The sequence below is a fragment of the Phalacrocorax carbo genome, unplaced genomic scaffold (assembly GCF_963921805.1).
Source record: "Phalacrocorax carbo unplaced genomic scaffold, bPhaCar2.1 SCAFFOLD_163, whole genome shotgun sequence".
NCBI classification, from domain to species: domain Eukaryota; kingdom Metazoa; phylum Chordata; class Aves; order Suliformes; family Phalacrocoracidae; genus Phalacrocorax; species Phalacrocorax carbo.
Window position 1 is genome coordinate 14,580 of NW_026990349.1, and position 25,929 is coordinate 40,508.

Consider the following 25,929-nt stretch of genomic DNA (forward strand, 5'->3'; position numbering starts at 1 on the left):
GGGGGTGGGCGGGGCCAAGCCGCCATCACCTTAACTCCGCCCACCCAGGCGACGAGGAGGAGTGTGGGGCAGGGGGTGGGGGTGGGGCTGTAGTGTTCGTCCCTGCCCGGACGCCGAGGGCAGGAGTCGGGGACCCCCCGGGTGGGGGGTGGGGGGGGTGGGGCTAGGGGTGTGCAACACCCATGGGTGGGGCCCTGAGAGGATGGAGGGGGAGGGGCCGGGGGCAAGTCAAAGCCTGGACTGAAGGTGGAAGGACTTGGGTCTGGATGGAGACGGCCATCGGTGGTTGACGTTGAGGAAGACTCAACTGGAAGAGGCCAATCCAGGCCCGGATTAAACCGGCCCCCGGTAGGTCTAAACCACTAACGTAAGATCAGGAACGGGCCAATCGGAGTCAAGCTGGGCCGAGCCAACGACCAATGGGCACGTCAGGTGTTGACCAACCCAAGCAGGGAGATGCAAACTCAACCGAGTCTTGAAGGAGCCAATGGGAAGAGGCCAACCACGATGACCCACCCAGGCCTCGAAGAACCCAACCGAAACCAAAACCAGCTCAACCACCGACAACCAATCAGATCAAAGCAACCAACAAAGGCCAAATCAGCTTTGGACTGGGCCAATCGGAGGAGGCCAGGCCAGATCTGCTCCACCCCAGCCACCAATGGCCAGGTCCAGACCTGGATCTGGCCGAGCACTAACGGCCCCCCCTGTTCTTGACCAACCCAACCCAAGTCTTGGCCAATGGGAGCCAGTCCCCGCCCAACCCAACAGCAATTGGCCAATCCCGGCCTGGTCCAACCCCCCTAGGGATGACCAACCTCAGGTCCAGATCAAACGACCACTGAAGGTCAACCGAGGTCTACCACGAGCCAATCAGGCATGGCCAACTTAAACCTGGTCTAACCCAACCAACGGTCAAGCCAAGTCAAGACTAACTTGACCAATCCCTACCCAGGCCAGCTGGAATGGGCCAATCTGGGCCTCGTCCCACCCCAGGTCTGGACTAAGCGACCACTGGAGGTCAACCGAGGTCTACCACGAGCCAATCAGGCAAGGGCAACCTAAACCTGGTCTAACCCAACCAACGGTCAAGCCAAGTCAAGAGTAACTTGACCAATCCCTACCCAGGCCAGCTGGAATGGGCCAATCTGGGCCTCATCCAACCCCAGGTCCGGGACTAAGTGACCACCAAAGGTCAACCGAGGTCTACCACGAGCCAGTCAGGCATGGCCAACTTAAACCTGGTCTAACCCAACCAACGGTCAAGCCAAGTCAAGACTAACTTGACCAATCCCAACACAGCCCAATCAGAAGAGCCTGGAGGAGTCGAGGTCACTCTGACCTCATCGCCCAGGTAACCCCGCCTCACTCTGCTCCAATCACGGCTGATCCGCACCCAGAGCCAATCGGAAGAGGCCGACGCCGCCCGTGCCGTGGGGCGGACGCGGCTCTGCCGGGCCCCCACCCAGCCCCCGACCGGGCCGCACCCACCCCGCCCTGAGGAACGCTTTGACCTTCTTTGTCCCGGCGCCACCCACCGGGCGCCTCCCGTCCCCTCCGGCAATAAAATAAGCTTAAAAAACCCACAGCACCCACAAAATCCCGCGCAAAATGCCCCAAAACCTTGAAATTTAGCAAATATCTCCCCCTCCCCCCCCCCGAAAAATCCACCCAATGAAATAAAACCGAGAAGGAACAAGATTTGGGGGCGTCTCCCCCGGGGAACGGCTCAAGGTGGCGCCGGTGACAACCACGTGGTGGGACGAGGCGGTTGGGAAGGGGCCGGAGGGGGCGGGGACACGCCCTGCCCCACCCCCCACCCCCCCATAGAGCCGCGCCGGGGTGGGGCGGGGTTACATGGCGGCCGGCGGGGCGGGGCCGGAGGGCGGGGCCGGGCGGTGGAAGTTGGTCTCCTTGTAGACGAACCAGGAGCCGCCGAGCCACAGCACCAAGTTGAGGAAGCCGAAGATCTGGGAGGTGGGATGGAGGGTGTTATAGATCACCCGCCCCTCCCCCCGCCCCCAAAACCACCCCCCACCCCCACCCCAGCGCCTCCAACCCCCCCCCAAAACCCCCCCCCCAATTCTGCCTCAGTTTCCCCCACCCAAAACTGAGCCTCAGCCTCGAGACCCAACACTGAGCCTCAACGTTGAACCCCAGCCTCGAGCCTCAATGTTGAGCCTCAGCCTTGAGCCCCAGCCTCGAGCCCCAACATTAAACCTCAACCCAACGTTGGACCCCAGCCTCCAGCCTCAACCTCAAGACCCAGCCTCGAGACCCAACATTAAACCCCAACCCAACGTTGAACCCCAGCCTCGAACCCCAACCCAACGTTGAACCCCAGCCTCGAACCCCAACCCAACGTTGAACCCCAGCCTCGAACCCCAACCCAACGTTGAACCCCAGCCTCGAGCCTCAACCCAACGTTGAACCCCAGCCTCGAGCCTCAACCCAACGTTGAACCCCAGCCTCGAACCCCAACCCAGCCTTGAACCCCAGCCTCGAACCCCAACCCAACGTTGAACCCCAGCCTCGAACCTCAACCCAACGTTGAACCCCAGCCTCGAACCCCAACCCAACGTTGAACCCCAGCCTCGAACCCCAACCCAACGTTGAACCCCAGCCTCGAACCCCAACCCAACGTTGAACCCCAGCCTTGAGCCTCAACCCAACGTTGAACCCCAGCCTCGAACCCCAACCCAACGTTGAACCCCAGCCTCGAACCCCAACCCAACGTTGAACCCCAGCCTCGAACCCCAGCCTCGAGCCTCAACCCAACGTTGAACCCCAGCCTCGAACCCCAGCCTCGAGCCTCAACCCAACGTTGAACCCCAGTCTCAAACCTCAACCCAACGTTGAACCTCAGCCTCGAGCCTCAACCCAACGTTGAACCCCAGCCTCGAGCCCCAGCCTCGAACCCCAACCCAACGTTGAACCCCAGCCTCGAGCCTCAACCCAACGTTGAACCCCAGCCTCGAACCCCAACCCAACGTTGAACCCCAGCCTCGAGCCTCAACCCAACATTGAACCCCAGCCTCAAACCTCAACCCAACGTTGAACCTCAGCCTTGAGCCTCAACCCAACGTTGAACCTCAGCCTCGAACCCCAACCCAACGTTGAACCCCAGCCTCGAACCCCAACCCAACGTTGAACCCCAGCCTCGAACCCCAACCCAACGTTGAACCTCAGCCTCGAGCCTCAACCCAACGTTGAACCCCAGCCTCGAGCCCCAGCCTCGAGCCCCAACAACTTCAAGAGGTTCCTCAAGGACCCCCCCACCCCGAGCACCCACCCCTGCCTCCGTTTCCCCCTCCCCCGCTCCGGGGACCCACCACGGAGACGTTGAGGGACCCCATGGGTGTGACCCCCGCGGGGAAGCAGGCGACGGCGGGGCGGTCGCAGCTGGGGAGGGGGGCCGCCGTCGAGGCCTTGACGTCCGCGAGGGCCTTGGCCCACGCCGAGGAGCTCACGAGCCACAGGAAGGAGAAGCTCACGGTGGCCAAGAAGTCCTGGGGGGGGCACGGGGACATGGGGGGAGGGGTTAGGGGGACCCCAAAAATATTGGGGGAGGGGGAGGGATGACACATGGTGTGGTTGGTTTGGGAGTTGGGGCGCCCCAGAAGATGGGCGATGTAGGAGAGGACCCCAGATCCCTCAGGGGACCCCAAAACCTGGGCGATGGAGGGAACAGTTGTGGTGGACCCCAAAACCCAGAGATATTGGTGGACCCCAAAATCTGGGGGGACCCCAAAACCTGGGGGATGGAGGAGAGGACCCCAAATCCCTCAGGGGGCCCCAAAACCTGGGCGATGGAGGGGACAATTGTGGTGGACCCCAAGTTCCAGAGATATTGGTGGACCCCAAAATCTGGGGGGACCCCAAAACCTGGGGGATGGAGGAGAGGACCCCAGATCCCTTAGGGGACCCCAAAACCTGGGCGATGGAGGGGACAATTGTGGTGGACCCCAAGTTCCAGAGATATTGGGGGGACCCCAAAATCTGGGGGGACCCCAAAACCTGGGGGATGGGGGAGAGGACCCCAAATCCCTCAGGGGGCCCCAAAACCTGGGCGATGGAGGGAAGAGACCCCAAATCCCTCAGGGGAACCCAAGTTCTACAGACATGGGGGGCCCCAAAACCTGGGCAATGGAGGGAAGAGACCCCAAATCCCTCAGGGGGCCCCAAAACCTGGGCGATGGAGGGAAGAGACCCCAAATCCCTTGGGGGACCCCAAGTTCTACAGACATGGGGGGCCCCAAAACCTGGGCAATGGAGGAGAGGACCCCAAATCCCTCAGGGGACCCCAGGTTCTACAGACATTGGGGGACCCCAAAACCTGGCGTATGAGAGAACAATCGTGGTGGACCCCAAGTCCCAGAGACCTGGGAGAACCCCAAAACCTGGGGGATGGAGGAGAGGACCCCAAATCCCTCAGGGGGCCCCAAAACCTGGGGGATGGAGGGAAGAGACCCCAAATCCCTTGGGGGACCCCAAGTTCTACAGCCCGGGGGACCCCAAAACCTTGGGACTGGGAAGGTGGGGGGCCCCACCACCCCACTCTCCCCATACTGGTAGTGGGGGACCCCAATTCTTGCACCCAGGTCACAGGCTGTTCCCTCCTCCCCCCCCCCCAATTTTTGGGGTAAAAAGCGGGGGTCTGGGGTGGGGATAAGCCCCCCCAAAAAGGGGGTGGGGGCACTTACCCCGCGTCCTATCCGTGGCAGCAGCAGGAGAGAAGTTCAGAGGGGGGTTATTGACCCCCACCCCAAAATGTCCCCCATCCCCCCAACCCCCGCCTCCTCCCCCCCCACCGTGGGTCCCTCCCCCCAACACGTGGGGGAGGGGCAAGACGACAACTCCCATGATGCCCCACAACGGGGCGGGGAGCGCAAAGGCTCATGGGAGTCGTCGTCCGGGCAACGGGGTCACCCCGTAGAGGAGCTACAAGGTGTTACGGGAAGCTGTTGGTCAACCGTGGGGCTTCAGCCAATCACAGGGCAGGAGAGGGGGGCGGGGACGGACGGACGGACAGGGAAGACCAAGGCCGACAGAGGGACGGGGAAGACCATGGCGGAGGAGGAAGACCAAGAGGGACGGGCGGACAGACGGACAGGCGGAGGGAGACCAAGAGGGACGGGCGGACAGGCGGAGGGAGACCAAGAGGGACGGGCGGACAGACGGACAGGCGGAGGGAGACCAAGAGGGACGGGCGGACAGACGGACAGGCGGAGGGAGACCAAGAGGGACGGGCGGACAGACGGACAGGCGGAGGGAGGGAGACCAAGATGGACGGACGGACAGACGGAGGGAGGGAGACCAAGATGGACGGACGGACAGACGGAGGGAGGGAGACCAAGAGGGACGGGCGGACGGAGGAAGACCAAGATGGACGGACGGAGGAAGACCAAGATGGACGGACGGAGGAAGACCAAGATGGACGGACGGAGGAAGACCAAGATGGACGGACGGAGGAAGACCAAGATGGACGGACGGAGGAAGACCAAGATGGACGGACGGAGGAAGACCAAGATGGACGGACGGAGGAAGACCAAGATGGACGGACGGAGGAAGACCAAGATGGACGGACGGAGGAAGACCAAGATGGCCAGAGAAATGGGTGAGGAAGACCAAGATGGCCAGAGAAATGGGTGAGGAAGACCAAGATGGACGGACGGACGGAGGAAGACCAAGATGGACGGACGGACGGAGGAAGACCAAGATGGACGGACGGACGGACGGAGGAAGACCAAGATGGCCAGAGAAATAGGTGAGGAAGACCAAGACCAAGCTGGACAGACAGGGAAGACCAAGACAGACGGAGGAGGAAGACCAACATAGATGGACAAGCGAGGAAGACCAAGACGGACAGACGGAGGAGGAAGACCAGGACGGACTCACGGCCAAGGGCAGCTTCCCGCCCGCCCCGCGGTAGAGGTGGAAGTAGCCCAGGTAGATGGCGAGGGCGGCCATGCTGTAGAGGAAGGCGAGGACGGCCACCGTGACGAAGAACTGGGCGGCGGAGGAGAAGTCCCCCACCAGGTGGACGTCGGCCTCCCACGTCTTGTTGCACATGTTGGCCAACGAGGGCGTGAAGGTGGCGTAGTTCAACCTGGGGGAGAGGGCGGGGGCGTGGCTTTGGGGGCGGGGCCTCTCCCGCCCGCGCCCAATCCCTTCCAAGGGCTTTCTCTCAACCGCGGCCTCCAGCTGCTGGTTGGCCGAGGGTACGGCCCCGCCCCCGCCCAACCACCACCCCTCTCCGTCACCGTGTTGGAGAAGACCTCCTCGTCCTCTATTGGACCTTCATCCACCTCCCAGCCCTTCCCATGCCTCCCTTCCCCACCCCCCATGTCCTATGGCTTCTGATTGGCCACCGCACGGCTCCCACACCCAATCGCTGCTTCTCTTCTTCCTCCTCCAGCTTTGAGGGACCTTCTTGACCTCCTCGTTCCCTATTGGACCTTCATCCACCTCCCAGCCCTTCCCACGCCTCCCTTCCCCACCCCCCACGTCCTACGGCTTCTGATTGGCCACCGCACGGCTCCCACACCCAATCGCTGCTTCTCTTCTTCCCCCTCCATCTTTGAGAGACCTTCTTGACCTCCTCGTCCTCTATTGGACCTTCATCCACCTCCCAGCCCTTCCCACGCCTCCCTTCCCCACCCCCCACGTCCTACGGCTTCTGATTGGCCACCGCACAGCTCCCACACCCAATCGCTGCTTCTCTTCTTCCCCCTCCATCTTTGAGAGACCTTCTTGACCTCCTCGTTCCCTATTGGACCTTCATCCACCTCCCAGCCCTTCCCACGCCTCCCTTCCCCACCCCCCACGTCCTACGGCTTCTGATTGGCCGCCCCTACGACCCCAACCGTCCATCACCGCCCTGTCTCCTCCCACTCGGAGCTTCGCGGGATCCCATTGGTCGCTCCAGACCAACCCCCCCGCCCTCCCCTCCCGGCAGAGCCGAGCGGCCAAGACAGCTCCGCCCACCCCCACCCCACCCCGGGCTGGGTTCCCACCCCCTTCCCTTTGCCCACCAATGGGGGGCGGCGGCGGCCCCGCCCAGGCCCCACGCGGCCAATCGGCAGGCAGCTCACCGGAAGGGGTAGGCGACGGGGGCGCTGACGGTGGTGTTGGGCTGCCCCCAGCAGCTCACCCAGAAGGAGACGGTGCCGCTGTAGCCGCCGCAGGTGCCGAAGGCGAAGATGGAGAAAAACTGCCGGGAAAAGCGGGGAAAAAAGGCATTTTCAGCCCCAAAATACCCCACGTTCGTTAGCCGGGGGAAAAGATCACAATTTTGAATTATTGGGGGAGGGGAAGAGCCAAAAAGGGATTTTCCCCAACTTTCCCCCAAATTTTCACCCAACTTCCCCCCAAATTTTCCATTTCCCCAACTTCCCCCCAAATTTTCCCCCAAATTTTCCCCAAATTTTCCCCCAAATTTTCCCCAACTTCCCCCAAATTTTCCCCAACTTCCCCCAAATTTTCCCCAACTTCCCCCAAATTTTCCCCAACTTCCCCCAAATTTTCCCCAACTTCCCCCAAATTTTCCCCAACTTCCCCCAAATTTTCCCCAACTTCCCCCAAATTTTCACCCAAATTTTCCCCCAAATTTCAATTTCAGCTTTTAATTCCCAGCTGCTGGAGAAAACATAAGAGCAAAAAATTGGATTTTTATTAAATAAAAGCAAAAATGATGATTAGCAACAACAAAAACGACCCGAAAAAGAACGAAGAAATTGAGTTACGGAGCGAAAAACAACCAAAAACGGGGTTTTAAACTTTTCATTTTTAAAATTATCTAATTGGAATTTTTCAATCTAAGGTTCAGCAAATAAATGAACGAGAAACATATAAAGTGGCTCATCAAAAAAATGCAAAAAAAATGATTAGCTCTAAAAAATCCAGCCAAGAAATTGAATTATTGAAGGAAAAAGAATCAAGAAAGGGAATTTTACAATAGATTTAATTCAAATTCCCCAATCTAAGGTCCTGAAAAAAACCAGAAACACCCCCCACATTTTCATAAAAACAAAAATAATGATTAGCCAATTAAAAAATGGAAATTTTAAATTATGGCACCAAACAAAACACAAAATTTACCATTTTTCTTCAAAAAAATATAAAATTTTTACATCTAAAGCCATAAAAATGAGATATTTTCACCAAATGAAGCAGAAACCAGAGTTCAACCAAAAAAACCCATAAAACCCAGCAAAAAAAGTGAATTATTAGGGGGAAAACAACAAGAAAAGGGCTTTTACACCTCCAATTGAAATTTAATTTTTAATTTAAACTTTAAAAAAAAAAGAAACTGACAAAAAGGGGGACGATTTTCACCAGAATCTATGATTGGTTGATAAAACAGCCAAAAAATTGAATTCTTAGGGGAGAAGAGGCAGAAATGGGGGAGTTTGGAGCAACGACTGACCCCGGAGCAGCTCCGACAAAAATAAGCTAATTACATCTATTTCAGCAAAACTTGTAATTATTCCAAATTTTCCACTTTCTAAAAACATTAATACAAACAATTTACCTCATTTAAACTTTTCTGCTGAAAATCCAATTTTTGTATAAAAATTTAATGCCCACACATAATTGTTAAATTCCACTTTTTAACTAATTTTTTTCCATAAAATTTACAGTTTTAGACTTAATCTTAAAATTTTAATTATTAAAATTCACTTTTTATTGCTTTGGGTAAAACTATTTGTTTTATTTCTGTTCAGAAAATGAAATTTTACGGGAACCCAACTTAATTCCAACCTCAACAAAGTCCCAACCTCCCACTCCCAGACAGCCCCCTCCCAGTAACACCAGTGACCCACGCACCCGCCCCAGGCCCCGCAGCGCCCCCGGGGGCTCCCCCGGCCCCTCCCACTAACACCAGTAACACCAGTGACCCACGCACCCGCCCCAGGCCCCGCAGCGCCCCCGGGGGCTCCCCCGGCCTCTCCCAGTAACACCAGTAACACCAGTGACCCACGCACCCGCCCCAGGCCCCGCAGCGCCCCCGGGGGCTCCCCCGGACCCCTCCCACTAACACCAGTAACACCAGTGACCCACGCACCCGCCCCAGGACCCTCAGCGCCCCCGGGGGCTCCCCCGGCCCCTCCCAGTAACACCAGTGACCCACGCACCCGCCCCAGGCCCCGCAGCGCCCCCGGGGGCTCCCCCGGCCCCTCCCAGTAACACCAGTGACCCACGCACCCGCCCCAGGACCCGCAGCGCCCCCAGGGGCTCCCCCGGACCCCTCCCACTAACACCAGTAACACCAGTGACCCACGCACCCGCCCCAGGACCTGCAGCGCCCCCGGGGGCTCCCCCGGAACCCTCCCACTAACACCAGTAACACCAGTGACCCACGCACCCGCCCCAGGACCCGCAGCGCCCCCGGGGGCTCCCCCGGACCCCTCCCACTAACACCAGTAACACCAGTGACCCACGCAACCACTGCAGGCCCCGCAGCGCCCCCGGGGGCTCCCCCGGACCCCTCCCACTAACACCAGTAACACCAGTGACCCACGCACCCGCCCCAGGACCCGCAGCGCCCCCGGGGGCTCCCCCGGACACCTCCCACTAACACCAGTAACACCAGTGACCCACGCACCCGCCCCAGGACCCGCAGCGCCCCCGGGGGCTCCCCCGGAACCCTCCCACTAACACCAGTAACACCAGTGACCCACGCACCCGCCCCAGGCCCCGCAGCGCCCCCGGGGGCTCCCCCGGAACCCTCCCACTAACACCAGTAACACCAGTGACCCACGCACCCGCCCCAGGCCCCGCAGCGCCCCCAGGGGCTCCCCCGGCCCCTCCCACTAACACCAGTGACCCACGCACCCGCCCCAGGCCCCGCAGCGCCCCCGGGGGCTCCCCCGGACCCCTCCCACTAACACCAGTAACACCAGTAACCCACGCACCCACTGCAGGCCCCGCAGCGCCCCCGGGGGCTCCCCCGGCCCCCTCCCACTAACACCAGTAACACCAGTGACCCACGCACCCGCCCCAGGCCCCGCAGCGCCCCCGGGGGCTCCCCCGGCCCCTCCCAGTAACACCAGTAACACCAGTGACCCACGCACCCGCCCCAGGCCCCGCAGCGCCCCCGGGGGCTCCCCCGGACCCCTCCCACTAACACCAGTAACACCAGTGACCCACGCACCCGCCCCAGGCCCCGCAGCGCCCCCGGGGGCTCCCCCGGACCCCTCCCACTAACACCAGTAACACCAGTGACACACGCACCCACCGCAGGCCCCGCAGCGCCCCCGGGGGCTCCCCCGGACCCCTCCCACTAACACCAGTAACACCAGTGACCCACGCACCCGCCCCAGGACCCGCAGCGCCCCCGGGGGCTCGCCCGGACCCCTCCCACTAACACCAGTAACACCAGTGACCCACGCACCCGCCCCAGGCCCCGCAGCGCCCCTGGGGGCTCCCCCGGCCCCCTCCCACTAACACCAGTAACACCAGTGACCCACGCACCCGCCCCAGGCCCCGCAGCGCCCCCGGGGGCTCCCCCGGACACCTCCCACTAACACCAGTAACACCAGTGACCCACGCACCCGCCCCAGGAGCTGCAGCGCCCCCGGGGGCTCCCCCGGACCCCTCCCACTAACACCAGTAACACCAGTGACACACGCACCAGCCCCAGGCCCCGCAGCGCCCCCGGGGGCTCCCCCGGCCCCTCCCAGTAACACCAGTAACACCAGTGACCCACGCACCCGCCCCAGGATCCGCAGCGCCCCCGGGGGCTCCCCCGGACCCCTCCCACTAACACCAGTAACACCAGTGACCCACACACCCACTGCAGGCCCCGCAGCGCCCCCGGGGGCTCCCCCGGCCCCTCCCAGTAACACCAGTAACACCAGTGACCCACACACCCACTGCAGGCCCCGCAGCGCCCCCGGGGGCTCCCCCGGACCCCTCCCACTAACACCAGTAACACCAGTGACCCACGCACCCGCCCCAGGCCCCGCAGCGCCCCCGGGGGCTCCCCCGGACCCCTCCCACTAACACCAGTAACACCAGTGACCCACACACCCACTGCAGGCCCCGCAGCGCCCCCGGGGGCTCCCCCGGCCCCTCCCAGTAACACCAGTGACCCACGCACCCGCCCCAGGACCCGCAGCGCCCCCAGGGGCTCCCCCGGACCCCTCCCACTAACACCAGTAACACCAGTGACCCACGCACCCGCCCCAGGACCCGCAGCGCCCCCGGGGGCTCCCCCGGAACCCTCCCACTAACACCAGTAACACCAGTGACCCACGCACCTGCCCCAGGCCCCGCAGCGCCCCCGGGGGCTCCCCCGGACCCCTCCCACTAACACCAGTAACACCAGTGACCCACGCAACCACTGCAGGCCCCGCAGCGCCCCCGGGGGCTCCCCCGGACCCCTCCCACTAACACCAGTAACACCAGTGACCCACGCACCCGCCCCAGGACCCGCAGCGCCCCCAGGGGCTCCCCCGGACACCTCCCACTAACACCAGTAACACCAGTGACCCACGCACCCGCCCCAGGACCCGCAGCGCCCCCGGGGGCTCCCCCGGAACCCTCCCACTAACACCAGTAACACCAGTGACCCACGCACCCGCCCCAGGCCCCACAGCGCCCCCAAGGGCTCCCCCGGCCCCTCCCACTAACACCAGTGACCCACGCACCCGCCCCAGGATCCGCAGCGCCCCCGGGGGCTCCCCCGGCCCCTCCCAGTAACACCAGTAACACCAGTGACCCACGCACCCGCCCCAGGCCCCGCAGCGCCCCCGGGGGCTCCCCCGGACCCCTCCCACTAACACCAGTAACACCAGTGACCCACGCACCCGCCCCAGGCCCCGCAGCGCCCCCGGGGGCTCCCCCGGACCCCTCCCACTAACACCAGTAACACCAGTGACACACGCACCCACTGCAGGCCCCGCAGCGCCCCCGGGGGCTCCCCCGGACCCCTCCCACTAACACCAGTAACACCAGTGACCCACGCACCCGCCCCAGGCCCCGCAGCGCCCCCGGGGGCTCCCCCGGACCCCTCCCACTAACACCAGTAACACCAGTGACCCACGCACCCGCCCCAGGACCCGCAGCGCCCCCGGGGGCTCCCCCGGACCCCTCCCACTAACACCAGTAACACCAGTGACCCACGCACCCGCCCCAGGCCCCGCAGCGCCCCCGGGGGCTCGCCCGGACCCCTCCCACTAACACCAGTAACACCAGTAACACCAGTGACCCACGCACCCGCCCCAGGACCCGCAGCGCCCCCGGGGGCTCCCCCGGAACCCTCCCACTAACACCAGTAACACCAGTGACCCACGCACCCACTGCAGGACCCGCAGCGCCCCCGGGGGCTCCCCCGGAACCCTCCCACTAACACCAGTAACACCAGTAACACCAGTGACCCACGCACCCGCCCCAGGCCCCGCAGTGCCCCCGGGGCTCCCCCGGCCCCCTCCCACTAACACCAGTAACACCAGTGACCCACGCACCCGCCCCAGGATCCGCAGCGCCCCCGGGGGCTCCCCCGGCCCCCTCCCACTAACACCAGTAACACCAGTGACCCACGCACCCACTGCAGGCCCCGCAGCGCCCCCGGGGGCTCGCCCGGACCCCTCCCACTAACACCAGTAACACCAGTGACCCACGCACCCGCCCCAGGACCCGCAGCGCCCGCGGGGGCGCCCCCGGACCCCTCCCACTAACACCAGTAACACCAGTGACCCACGCTCCTGCCCCAGGCCCCGCAGCGCCCCCAGGGGCTCCCCCGGCCCCCTCCCACTAACACCAGTAACACCAGTAACACCAGTGACCCACGCACCCGCCCCAGGACCCGCAGCGCCCCCGGGGGCTCCTCCGGACCCCTCCCACTAACACCAGTAACACCAGTGACCCACGCACCCGCCCCAGGACCCGCAGCGCCCCCGGGGGCTCCCCCGGACTCCTCCCACTAACACCAGTAACACCAGTGACCCACGCACCCGCCCCAGGACCCGCAGCGCCCCCGGGGGCTCCCCCGGCCACCTCCCACTAACACCAGTAACACCAGTGACACACGCAACCGCTGCAGGCCCCGCAGCGCCCCCGGGGGCTCCCCCGGACCCCTCCCACTAACACCAGTAACACCAGTGACCCACGCACCCGCCCCCGGACCCGCAGCGCCCCCGGGGGCTCCCCCGGACCCCTCCCAGTAACACCAGTAACACCAGTGACCCACGCACCCTCCCCAGGACCGGCAGCGCCCCCGGGGGCTCCCCCGGACCCCTCCCACTAACACCAGTAACACCAGTGACCCACGCACCCGCCCCCGGACCCGCAGCGCCCCCGGGGGCTCCCCCGGACCCCTCCCAGTAACACCAGTAACACCAGTGACCCACGCACCCTCCCCAGGACCGGCAGCGCCCCCGGGGGCTCCCCCGGACCCCTCCCACTAACACCAGTAACACCAGTGACCCACGCACCAGCCCCACCACCCGCAGCGCCCCCGGGGGCTCCCCCGGACCCCTCCCACTAACACCAGTAACACCAGTGACCCACGCACCCGCCCCAGGCCCCGCAGCGCCCCCGGGGGCTCCCCCGGCCCCCTCCCACTAACACCAGTAACACCAGTGACCCACGCACCCGCCCCAGGCCCCGCAGCGCCCCCGGGGGCTCCCCCGGACCCCTCCCACTAACACCAGTAACACCAGTGACCCACGCACCCGCCCCAGGAGCTGCAGCGCCCCCGGGGGCTCCCCCGGACCCCTCCCACTAACACCAGTAACACCAGTGACACACGCACCCACTGCAGGCCCCGCAGCGCCCCCGGGGGCTCCCCCGGCCCCTCCCAGTAACACCAGTAACACCAGTGACCCACGCACCCGCCCCAGGCCCCGCAGCGCCCCCAGGGGCTCCCCCGGACCCCTCCCACTAACACCAGTAACACCAGTGACACGCACCCACTGCAGGCCCCGCAGCGCCCCCGGGGGCTCCCCCGGACCCCTCCCACTAACACCAGTAACACCAGTGACACACGCACCCACTGCAGGCCCCGCAGCGCCCACGGGGGCTCCCCCGGCCCCCTCCCACTAACACCAGTAACACCAGTGACCCACGCACCCGCCCCAGGATCCGCAGCGCCCCCGGGGGCTCCCCCGGACCCCTCCCACTAACACCAGTAACACCAGTGACCCACGCACCCGCCCCAGGATCCGCAGCGCCCCCGGGGGCTCCCCCGGAACCCTCCCAGTAACACCAGTAACACCAGTGACCCACGCACCCGCCCCAGGATCCGCAGCGCCCCCGGGGGCTCCCCCGGACCCCTCCCACTAACACCAGTAACACCAGTGACCCACACACCCACTGCAGGCCCCGCAGCGCCCCCGGGGGCTCCCCCGGACCCCTCCCACTAACACCAGTAACACCAGTGACCCACGCACCCGCCCCAGGCCCCGCAGCGCCCCCAGGGGCTCCCCCGGACCCCTCCCACTAACACCAGTAACACCAGTGACCCACGCACCCGCCCCAGGCCCCGCAGCGCCCCCGGGGGCTCCCCCGGACCCCTCCCACTAACACCAGTAACACCAGTGACCCACGCACCCGCCCCAGGCCCCGCAGCGCCCCCGGGGGCTCCCCCGGACCCCTCCCAGTAACACCAGTAACACCAGTGACCCACGCACCCGCCCCAGGCCCCGCAGCGCCCCCGGGGGCTCCCCCGGACCCCTCCCACTAACACCAGTAACACCAGTGACACGCACCCACTGCAGGCCCCGCAGCGCCCCCGGGGGCTCCCCCGGACCCCTCCCACTAACACCAGTAACACCAGTGACCCACGCACCCGCCCCCGGACCCGCAGCGCCCCCGGGGGCTCCCCTGGACCCCTCCCACTAACACCAGTAACACCAGTGACCCACGCACCCGCCCCAGGCCCCGCAGCGCCCCCGGGGGCTCCCCCGGACCCCTCCCAGTAACACCAGTAACACCAGTGACCCACGCACCCGCCCCAGGCCCCGCAGCGCCCCCGGGGGCTCCCCCGGACCCCTCCCACTAACACCAGTAACACCAGTGACACGCACCCACTGCAGGCCCCGCAGCGCCCCCGGGGGCTCCCCCGGACCCCTCCCACTAACAGCAGTAACAGCAGTAACAGCAGTAACAGCAGTAACAGCAGTAACAGCAGTAACAGCAGTAACAGCAGTAACAGCAGTAACAGCAGTAACAGCAGTAACAGCAGTAACACCAGTAAACCACGCACCCGCCCCAGGACCCGCAGCGCCCCCGAGGGCTCCCCCGGAACCCTCCCACTAACACCAGTAACACCAGTGACCCACGCACCCACTGCAGGCCCCGCAGCGCCCCCGGGGGCTCCCCCGGAACCCTCCCACTAACACCAGTAACACCAGTGACCCACGCAACCACTGCAGGCCCCGCAGCGCCCCCGGGGGCTCCCCCGGCCCCCTCCCACTAACACCAGTAACACCAGTGACCCACGCACCCACTGCAGGCCCCGCAGCGCCCCCGGGGGCTCCCCCGGCCCCTCCCAGTAACACCAGTAACACCAGTGACCCACGCACCCGCCCCACCACCCGCAGCGCCCCCGGGGGCTCCCCCGGCCCCCTCCCACTAACACCAGTAACACCAGTGACCCACGCACCCGCCCCAGGACCCGCAGCGCCCCCGGGGGCTCCCCCGGACCCCTCCCACTAACACCAGTAACACCAGTGACCCACGCACCCGCCCCAGGCCCCGCAGCGCCCCCGGGGGCTCCCCCGGCCCCCTCCCACTAACACCAGTAACACCAGTGACCCACGCACCCGCCCCACCACCCGCAGCGCCCCCGGGGGCTCCCCCGGACCCCTCCCACTAACACCAGTAACACCAGTGACCCACGCACCCGCCCCAGGACCCGCAGCGCCCCCGGGGGCTCCCCCGGACCCCTCCCACTAACACCAGTAACACCAGTGACCCACGCAACCACTGCAGGCCCCGCAGCGCCCCCGGGGGCTCCCCCGGACCCCTCCCACTAACACCAGTAACACCAGTGACCCACGCACCCGCCCCAGGCCCCGCAGGGCCCCCGGGGGCTCCCCCGGACCCCTCCCACTAACACCAGTAACACCAGTGACCCACACACCCACTGCAGGCCCCGCAGCGCCCCCGGGGGCTCCCCCGGAACCCTCCCACTAACACCAGTAACACCAGTGACCCACGCACCCGCCCCAGGATCCGCAGCGCCCCCGGGGGCTCGCCCGGACCCCTCCCACTAACACCAGTAACACCAGTGACCCACGCACCCGCCCCACCACCCGCAGCGCCCCCGGGGGCTCCCCCGGCCCCCTCCCACTAACACCAGTAACACCAGTGACCCACGCACCCACTGCAGGCCCCGCAGCGCCCCCGGGGGCTCCCCCGGACCCCTCCCACTAACACCAGTAACACCAGTGACCCACGCACCCGCCCCACCACCCGCAGCGCCCCCGGGGGCTCCCCCGGAACCCTCCCACTAACACCAGTAACACCAGTGACCCACGCACCCGCCCCAGGCCCCGCAGCGCCCCCGGGGGCTCCCCCGGACCCCTCCCACTAACACCAGTAACACCAGTGACCCACGCACCCGCCCCAGGCCCCGCAGCGCCCCCGGGGGCTCCCCCGGCCCCTCCCAGTAACACCAGTAACACCAGTGACCCACGCACCCACTGCAGGCCCCGCAGCGCCCCCGGGGGCTCCCCCGGCCCCTCCCAGTAACACCAGTAACACCAGTGACACGCACCCACTGCAGGCCCCGCAGCGCCCCCGGGGGCTCCCCCGGACCCCTCCCACTAACACCAGTAACACCAGTAACCCACGCACCCACTGCAGGCCCCGCAGCGCCCCCGGGGGCTCCCCCGGACCCCTCCCACTAACACCAGTAACACCAGTGACCCACGCACCCGCCCCACCACCCGCAGCGCCCCCGGGGGCTCCCCCGGCCCCTCCCAGTAACACCAGTAACACCAGTGACCCACGCACCCACTGCAGGCCCCGCAGCGCCCACGGGGGCTCCCCCGGCCCCTCCCAGTAACACCAGTAACACCAGTGACCCACGCACCCGCCCCAGGACCCGCAGCGCCCCCGGGGGCTCCCCCGGACCCCTCCCACTAACACCAGTAACACCAGTGACCCACGCACCCACTGCAGGCCCCGCAGCGCCCCCGGGGGCTCCCCCGGCCCCCTCCCAGTAACACCAGTAACACCAGTGACACGCACCCACTGCAGGCCCCGCAGCGCCCCCGGGGGCTCCCCCGGCCCCCTCCCACTAACACCAGTAACACCAGTGACACGCACCCACTGCAGGCCCCGCACCAGCCCCAAGGGCTCACGCGCCGGCCCAAGATCCAGCCGTAGCCCCGACATCTTGGTCCGCCAGCCCGCGGGCGGAAGTGACGTCACGGACCGCGACGGAAGCGGCGCCGCCCGACGCCGGATCCGACGTCACCCGCGCGGTTCCGCCTGCTTTGCATAAAACCCCGCCCCGTAACGCGCTCATTTGCATAACGGACTCGTTCCTGTGTGATTTGGCTTTAATACAGCGGCTCTCATTTGCATGGCCACGCCCACGCGGCACACAAGATTTGCATAAGGCTGAACAGACACGCCCACTCCGCCCCAGGGTCCCTCAGCCCCCCCCCCCGGTACCCCCGAGAGTCACTCGGGAGCCACGGCTGCCCCCCACGTCCATTCAACTGCACCCAGGACCCCCATGTGCCCCCCAGCTGCTCCCCAGGACCCCCAAGTGCCCCCTAAGTCCATTCAACTGCCACCCAGGACCCCCAACTGCCCCCTAAGTCCATTCAACTGTGCCCCAGGACCCCCAACTGCCCCCTAAGTCCATTCAACTGTGCCCCAGGATCCCCAACTGCCCCCTAAGTCCATTCAACTGCCACCCAGGACCCCCAAGTGCCCCCCAGCTGCCCCCCTAGAAGTCCCAGATGTTGAGGGCTCCCCGCACCTGGCCGAGCCCCACCACCCGCCGCCGCACCGTCCGACCCCCTCTGCCCACCACCTCCACCTCCGCCCCCTCCCCCTCGGCCCCGCCCACCCCTTGCTCCGCCCACCCCCCACCGTAACCACGCCCCCCGCCTCGTTCCAGCCCCGCCTTCCCGGGGTCACCCGCCCCACAGCGCCCTGCCCCACCAGTCCCACCTCTCTCTGACCCCCACGTGCCCTTGTGGCCACCGGCCCTACAGCTACAGGCCCCATGGCCACCAGCATCTTGGCTACCAGCCCCATAGCCACCGGCCCCATGGCCACCAGCCCTACAGCTACAGGCCCCATGGCCACCAGCATCTTGGCTACCAGCCCCACAGCCACCAGCCCTACAGCTACAAACCCCACGCCCACCATCTTGATGGCCACCATCTTTGCGGCCACCAGCCCCACGGCCATCAGCCCTACAACTACAATCCTGATGGCCACCATCCCAATGGCCACCAGCCCCACGGCCACCATCTTGGTGGCCCCCATCCCAACGACCACCATCTTGGTGGCCATCAGCCCTACAACTACAATCCTGATGGCCACCATCCCAATGGCCACCAGCCCCACGGCCACCATCTTGGTGGCCACCAGCCCCACAACTACAATCCCGGCGGCCACCATCTTCGCGGCCACCACCTTGATGGCCACCGTCTTGGTGGCCGCCATCTTTGCGGCCACCACCCCCACAGCTACAACCCCAACGACCACCATCTTGACCACCCCCCGCCCCCGCGGCCCGCGGCCCCGCCCCCGCGGCCAGCTGCCCCGCCCGCTTGCCCAGCCCGAGGCGCGGTAGCCCCCTCTCCAGCGAGGCCAGCAGGACGCAGGCCTTGCACAGCGCCTGGCTGGCGGCGAAGCCGCACCTCCCGCACGCCCCCAGCGCCTTGGTGGCCACCTCGGCGCCCACCGCCAGCCTCCGCCCCGAGTGGCCCAGGGCGGCCACCGTCGTCGCCCGGGTGGCTTCTAAATCCTTGAGGAGGGCGCGGGCGTGGCCGCGGAAGGCGCGGGGGGCGTGGACGCACTCGGCCGTCACGTAGTCGAGCCCGCGGAAGCGGGCGTACAGGACGATCTCCTTCTCGTACGCGTGGCGCAGCGGCTTGCAGCGGGGCACCGCCGGCCAGGGGCCGCCCGCGGGGGGCGGGGCCTGCGGCGGGGGCGGGGCCTGCGGCGGGGGAGGCGGGGCCTGCGGCGAGGATGGGGCCTGCGGCAGGGCCGGAGCCTGGGGGGCAGGTGGAGCCGCGTGGGGAGGCGTGGTCTGAGGGGGAGGCGTGGCCTGCTGCGGGGGCGGGGCCTCCGGAAGGGGCGTGGCCTTCAGTGGGGATGAGGTCTGCGGCGGAGGCGGGGCCTGCGGGGGAGGTGGGGCCTCCAGCAAGGGCTCAGCCTGCAGCAGGGCCTGCTGCGGGGGCGGGGCCTGCGGGGGAGGCGGGGCCTCCAGCACAGCCTGCTGTGGGGGCGGGGCCTGCTGCAGGGGCGGGGCCTGCTGCAGGGGCGGGGCCTGCTGCGGGGGAGGCGGGGCCTGTGGGGGAGGCGGGGCCTCCAGCACAGCCTGCGGGGGAGGCGGGGCCTGCGGGGGAGGCGGGGCCTCCAGCGCAGCCTGTGGGGGAGGCGGGGCCTCCAGCAGGGGCTCAGCCTGCAGCAGGGCCTGCTGCGGGGGCGGGGCCTGCGGGGGAGGCGGGGCCTCCAGCGCAGCCTGCGGGGGAGGCGGGGCCTCCAGCGCAGCCTGTGGGGGAGGCGGGGCCTCCAGCAGGGGCTCAGCCTGCAGCAGGGCCTGCTGCGGGGGCGGGGCCTGCGGGGGAGGCGGGGCCTCCAGCAGGGGCTCAGCCTGCAGCAGGGCCTGCTGCGGGGGCGGGGCCTGCGGGGGAGGCGGGGCCTCCAGCACAGCCTGCTGTGGGGGCGGGGCCTGCTGCAGGGGCGGGGCCTGCTGCAGGGGCTCAGCCTCCAGCAGGGCCTGCTGCGGGGGAGGCGGGGCCTGTGGGGGAGGCGGGGCCTGCGGGGGAGGCGGGGCCTCCAGCGCAGCCTGCGGGGGAGGCGGGGCCTCCAGCGCAGCCTGTGGGGGAGGCGGGGCCTCCAGCAGGGGCTCAGCCTGCAGCAGGGCCTGCTGCGGGGGCGGGGCCTGCGGGGGAGGCGGGGCCTCCAGCAGGGGCTCAGCCTGCAGCAGGGCCTGCTGCGGGGGCGGGGCCTGCGGGGGAGGCGGGGCCTCCAGCACAGCCTGCTGTGGGGGCGGGGCCTGCTGCAGGGGCGGGGCCTGCTGCAGGGGCTCAGCCTCCAGCAGGGCCTGCTGCGGGGGAGGCGGGGCCTGTGGGGGAGGCGGGGCCTGTGGGGGAGGCGGGGCCTCCAGCACAGCCTGCGGGGGAGGCGGGGCCTGCGGGGGAGGTGGGGCCTCCAGCACAGCCTGCGGGGGAGCCGGGGCCTGCAGGGGAGGCGGGGCCTCCAGCGCAGCCTGCGGGGGAGGCGGGGCCTCCAGCAGGGGCTCAGCCTCCAGCAGGGCCTGCGGCGGGGGCGGGGCCTGCGGGGGAGGCGGGGCCTCCAGCAAGGGCTCAGCCTGCTGCAGGGGCGGGGCCTGCTGCGGGGGCGGGGCCTGCTGCGGGGAGTTGGTGGCCATCGGGGAGACCGGGGTGGCCTCCACGAGGCTGCCGATGGCCCCCAGGGGCGACTTGGTGGCCTCCGTGGAGCTTTTGGTGGCCACGAGCTTCTTGCAAGTGTCTGTAGGGCTCGTGGTGCCCCCCGTGGCCCCCCCAGTGCCCCCCGGGGCCGCCCCAGTGCCCCCCGTGGCCGCCCCACTGCCCCCCGTGGCCCCCCCAGTGCCCCCCGGGGCCCCCCCAGTGCCCCCCGGGGCCGCCCCAGTGCCCCCCGGGGCCCCCCCAGTGCCCCCCGTGGCCGCGCGCCGCAGGCGGGCGACGTCCCCGCGCAGGAAGTTCATCAGGACGGTCTCGGCGATGTCATCGGCGTTGTGACCTGCGGGGCCGCGTGTCGGGGGGGGCGGGGCTCCCAGTGCCCTCCCAGTGCCCTCCCAGTGCCCTCCCAGTGCCCCCCCAGTGCCCCCCAGTCCTTCCCAGTGCCCCCCCAGTGCCCCCCAGTCCTTCCCAGTGCCCCCAGTCCTTCCCAGTGCCCCCCAGTCCTTCCCAGTGCTCTCCCAGTCCTTCCCAGTGCCCTCCCAGTGCCCCGCAGTATCCCCCAGTGCCCTCCCAGTGCCCCCCCAGTGCTCTCCCAGTGCCCCCCCAGTGCCCCCCCAGTGCCCCCCGTCCTTCCCAGTGCTCTCCCAGTCTTTCCCAGTGCCCTCCCAGTGCCCCGCAGTATCCCCCAGTGCCCCCCAGTGCCCTCCCAGTGTCCCCCCAGTGCTCTCCCAGGCTCTCCCAGTCCTTCCCAGTGCCCCCCAGTATCCCCCGGTGCCCTCCCAGTGTCCCCCAGTGCTTTCCCAGTGCCCCCCAGTGCTCTCCCAGTGCCCCCCAGTGCTCTCCCAATGCCCCCCAGTGTCCCACCAGTGCTCTCCCAGTGTGCCCCCAGTGCTCTCCCACTGCTCCCTGGTGCTCTCCCAGTCCCCTCCCATCACCCCAAATCCTTACCAGCCCCTCCCAGCCCCCCCCAGTCCCCTCCCAGCCCCCCCAGCCCCCTCCCAGTCCCCTCCCAGCCCCCCCAGCCCCCTCCCAGCCCCCTCCCAGTCCCCCCCCAGCCCCTCCCAGCCCTTACCGGTGGCGATCCAGTCGACCCCCAGCAGCCTGGCCCCCCTCTCCAGGGCCTGCCTGCGCAAAACGCCGCAGAAAGTGCAGCGGCTGCCGCCGGCGGCTCCGAGCCGCTCCGCCACGTCGTCCACGCTCCAGCCGAAGAGCTCGCGGTGGGAGAGGACGAGGAGGGGCAGGGCCCCGCGGGCGCGTCGCACGGCGCCCAGCGCCGCCTCCCGGTACCCGGCGATGCCTTCGTCCACCGAGAGGAGGACGAGGCCGTAACCGTCGCCGTGCCGCGCTTCCAGCCGGGCCAGGAGGTGGGCGAGGACGGCGGAGTCTTTGCCCCCCGACGCCGCCACGGCTAAAGTGTCGCCGGGTTTCGGGGCGGCGGGGGGAGAGGTTTGGCCTTCGTCGGCGTCCCCCCGGCTCGGCGGCCTCCTCTTCCTCCCCGTCAGGGCCAGGTGGGCTTCGTCTTCGAAGGCGGCCAGGAAGCAGCGGCGGCAAAGGGCTTCGCCCGTGCGGGGGCGACGGAGGGAGGCGGGGAGGGGGCAGCGGCGGCAGCGGGGGGAGGGCATGGCTGGCACCTGGGGGGGGGATGGGGGCGGTTATGGGGGGGGGAAGCCCGGGGGGGAGGGGAGATACCCCTAAAGGGGGGGTTGGGGGGGAAGGGGGCGGTTATGGGGGGGGGAAGCTCTCTGGGGGAGGGGAGATACCCCTAAAGGGGGGGTTGGGGGGGGAAGGGGGCGGTTATGGGGGGGGGAAGCTCTCTGGGGGAGGGGAGATACCTCTAAAGGGGGGGGTTGGGGGGGGAATGGGGCAGTTATGGGGGGGGGAAGCTCTCTGGGGGAGGGGAGATACCCCTAAAGGGGGGGTTGGGGGGGGAAGGGGGCGGTTATGGGGGGGGGAAGCTCTCTGGGGGAGGGGAGATACCCCTAAAGGGGGGGTTGGGGGGGAATGGGGCGGTTATGGGGGGGAAGCCTGGAGGGGAGGGGAGATACCCCTAAAGGGGGGGGTTGGGGGGGGAATGGGGCAGTTATGGGGGGGAAGCTCTCTGGGGGAGGGGAGATACCCTAAAGGGGGGGTTGGGGGGGGAATGGGGCGGTTATGGGGGGGGGAAGCTCTCTGGGGGAGGAGATACCCATAAAGGGGAGGGGTGGGGGGTTACGGGGGGGTTAATGGGGGGGAAAGGGGGGGGAAGCCTGGGGGGGAGGGGAGATATCCCTAATGGGGGGGTTGGGGGGGGAAGGGGGGGTTAATGGGGGGGAAGCCTGGGGGGGAGGGAGATACCCCTAAGGGGGGGGGGTTGGGGGGTTAATGGGGGGGGAAGGGGGGGGGAGAAGGGGAGGTTAATGGGGGGGAAGCCTGGGGGGGAGGGGAGATACCCCTAAAGGGGGGTTGCGGGGCTTACGGGGGGGTTAGTGGGGGGGGAAGCCTGGGGGGAAGGGACTTTAGCCTAAGAGGGGGGTGGGAGAGTTACAGGGGGGGGGAACCCCTCTGGGGGAGGGGAGATACCCTAAGGGGGGGGTTCGGGGGGGAATGGGGCAGTTATGGGGGGGGAAGCCCTCAGGGAGATAAGCCTAAGGGGGGGGTTTGGGGGGGTCTACAGGGGCTTAATAGGGGGGAAAGGGGGGGGTTAATGGGGGGGAAGCCCTTGGGGGAGGGGGAGATACCCCTAAGGGGGGGGTTGGGGGGGTTAATGGGGGGGAAGCCCTTGGGGAGGGGAGATACCCCTAAGGGGGGGGTTGGGGGGAAGGGGGGGTTGGAGGGGGGAAATCCCTTTGGGGGGGGGTGGGAGACACCCCTAAGGTTGGGGGGGGAGGTTTTGGGGGGTGGTGGGGTTTGGAGAGGAATGGGGGGGGGTTGGGAAGGGGGAATCCCCTGGGGGGAGGGGAAACACCCCAAGGGTGGGGGTTTGGGGAGGGGGAATACAGGGGGTTGGGGGGGGAACCCCATGGGGGGGGAGACACCCTTAAACGTGGGGATTGGGGGGGTGGGGGGTGTTGGGGGGCCCTCCGAGGGTGGGGAACCCTGCCTGGGGGGGGGGGGGATGATAGGGACCCCCCCGAAAGTGGGGGGGCATGATGGGGGGGTCCCCCGGGGTGGGGAAGGTAATGGAAACGACCCCAGGGATGTGGGTGCCCTTGTTTTGGGGTGGGGGGTGCGATGGGTGCTCCACACCCCCCAGAACCAGCAACGACCCCCTTGGGGCGCCCCCAAACCCTCCTGGAGCCTTAATGGACCCCCAAACCCCCCCGCACGGGCGGGAATGGCCCCTCCCGGCCCCCCCAACCCCCCCACGGGCGGGAATGGGCCCAACCGGGACCCCCCAACCCCCCCCGGGTCCCCCAAAGCCCTCCCAACCCCCCCAGGACCCCCCCGGCCCCCCCCGAATGGACCCTTCCATCGCCCACCCCCCCCCCCCCCCGTCCGCTACCGGAAGTGGTTCCGCCCGCCGGGCCCACGTCACTCCCGCACGCACGCGGCGACCCTCGCGCCGCTCCGCTGCCTCCCGGCGCGCCCCGCGCGCTGGCCCCGCCCACCCCGCCGCGCGCTGGCCCCGCCCGCCTCCCCCAACCGCCGCCCGCCGCCACTCACCGCCCGGCGGCCAATCAGAGTGCGCCGGATCCGCCGCGCGCCGGACCCGCCCCCGCCGGCTCTGAGGGAGCGGCGCATGCGCAGTGAGGGGCTGAAGGGTGATTAACGCCCCCCCCCTCCGGGGTTAATTAACGCTCCCCCGGCGTAATTAAACCCCTCCGGGGTAATTAAACCCCCTCGAGGTCATCTCTACCCCCCCAGGCACTCTCAGCCCTCCTTCGGGGCAGTTTTACCCCCCCTCGGGGGCGTCATAAACCTCCCAGGGCACTACAACATGGCGGAGGGGCGGGGCTCCTTTGGCTGGGTGGGGCTTATAGAAGGGGCGTGGCTACCCGGATTGGGGCGTGGCTAAAGATGGACCCGCCTTTAAAGGGGAAATGGGGGGTAGGGGTGGTCACCTTCCTCTCCCCCATAGGGCACCTGAGCATCTGAAACCCCCCATCCCCCCTTATAGGGGACCCAGGGACCCCCCACATCCCCCCCCCATAGGGGACCCATGTGTCAGTGACCCCCCCATAGGGGACCAGGGACCCCCCCAAACCCCCCTATAGGGGACCCAGTCGTCCAGGGACCCCCCATAGGGAACCCAGATATCCCCAAACCCCCCCACTGGGGACCCAGGTGTTCAGGGGCCCCCGCCATGCCCCCCTATAGGGGACCCAGGGACCCCCCCCAATCCCCCCATAGGGGACCCAGGTGTTTGGGGCTCCCCCCATCCCCCCATAGGGAACTCAGGGACCCCCATCCCCCCCTATAGAGGACCCAAGGACACCCCAAATCCCACTATAAGAGACCCATATATCATTAATCCCCCCAAACCCTCCCCATGGGGGACCCAGAGACCCCCAGATCCCCCCATAGATAGGGGACCCAGGGACCCCCCCAAAACCCCCCATAGGGGACCAGGCGTCCTGGGCCCCCCATCCCCCCCCCCGATAGGGGACCCGAGTGACCAGGCGGGGGTGGGGGGAGGGGCTCGGCCACCCACTTCCCGTGGTCAGGGCGAGGCGTCCCCGCCCTGCTCACACCCGCTGCCACCATGGGCCCCCCCAGCCTCCTCCTGCTGCTCCTCGGTGAGTGACACCCCAGCCCCCACCCCCCCCCAAAAAGGGGACCCAAGCATCCGGGGTGCTCCCCTCCCCCACCCCGGGGGGACCCAGGTGTCCAGGGGACCCCCCGCCCCTCCCCCCCCGGGGAAAACCAAAAGGGGAAGTTCTGGGGTGGGGGAGGGGCCCGGATGTCCAGGTTCCCCCTGAATGCCGGCACCCCTCCCCCCACCCTGGGGGTCTGGGGGGGGGAGGGGCGCGGTGCTCATGGCCCCCCCTTCCCCCCCCCCCCCCAATTCTTACAGGGTTTGCGGCCGCCGAGAGAGGTGAGGCCCCTCCCCCACCCGAGGGGACCCAGGTGTCTGGGGGGGGGTCAGGTGTCATGGGGGGTCAGGGGTCATGGGGGGAGCCAGGCATTGGGGGGAGTCATGGGTCACGGGGGGGTTCAGGTCTCTGGGGGGGGGGTCAGGGGTCACAGAGAGCGGGATTAGGGGTCAAGGGGGACCCAGGCATCTGGGTGGGTTGGGGGTCGGGGGACTCAGCGGTCAAGGGGGTGTCAGGGGTCATGGGGAGGGGGCTCAGGGGTCAAGGGGGTCAGGGGTCACAGGGAGGGGGCTCAGGGGTCAAGGGGGGTCAGGGGTCAAGGGGGACTC

General features: G+C 67.6%; 2 protein-coding genes and 1 long non-coding RNA gene across 4 annotated transcripts; all 3 read right to left on the reverse strand.

The window, feature by feature from the left end:
- Positions 1-1,680: 1,680 nt before the first annotated feature.
- On the reverse strand, positions 1,681-17,430 carry LOC135311047 (synaptophysin-like protein 1). Its single transcript, XM_064440192.1, has 5 exons — positions 17,281-17,430; positions 7,095-7,213; positions 5,899-6,109; positions 3,333-3,509; positions 1,681-1,970 (listed from the first exon to the last, which is right to left on the reverse strand). The coding sequence occupies exons 1-5, from the start codon at positions 17,347-17,349 to the stop codon at positions 1,854-1,856; spliced, it is 693 nt and encodes a 230-aa protein (XP_064296262.1). The 5' UTR covers positions 17,350-17,430; the 3' UTR covers positions 1,681-1,853.
- LOC135311049 (uncharacterized) lies at positions 3,518-4,797 on the reverse strand. 2 transcript variants are annotated; one of them, XR_010370947.1, is made up of 3 exons: positions 4,449-4,797; positions 4,263-4,336; positions 3,518-3,999 (listed from the first exon to the last, which is right to left on the reverse strand). It is a non-coding gene; the product is annotated as an uncharacterized LOC135311049 (long non-coding RNA). The 2 variants fall into 2 exon arrangements; XR_010370946.1 differs by having other exon boundaries at positions 4,263-4,400.
- A 68-nt stretch (positions 17,431-17,498) lies between the features above and the next one.
- CTU1 (cytosolic thiouridylase subunit 1) lies at positions 17,499-24,363 on the reverse strand. Its single transcript, XM_064440193.1, has 4 exons — positions 24,231-24,363; positions 21,661-22,219; positions 20,814-20,928; positions 17,499-19,088 (listed from the first exon to the last, which is right to left on the reverse strand). Exons 1-4 carry the CDS (start codon positions 24,306-24,308, stop codon positions 17,912-17,914), a joined length of 1,929 nt encoding a protein of 642 aa, XP_064296263.1. The 5' UTR covers positions 24,309-24,363; the 3' UTR covers positions 17,499-17,911.
- Between the last annotated feature and the right edge of the window lie 1,566 nt (positions 24,364-25,929).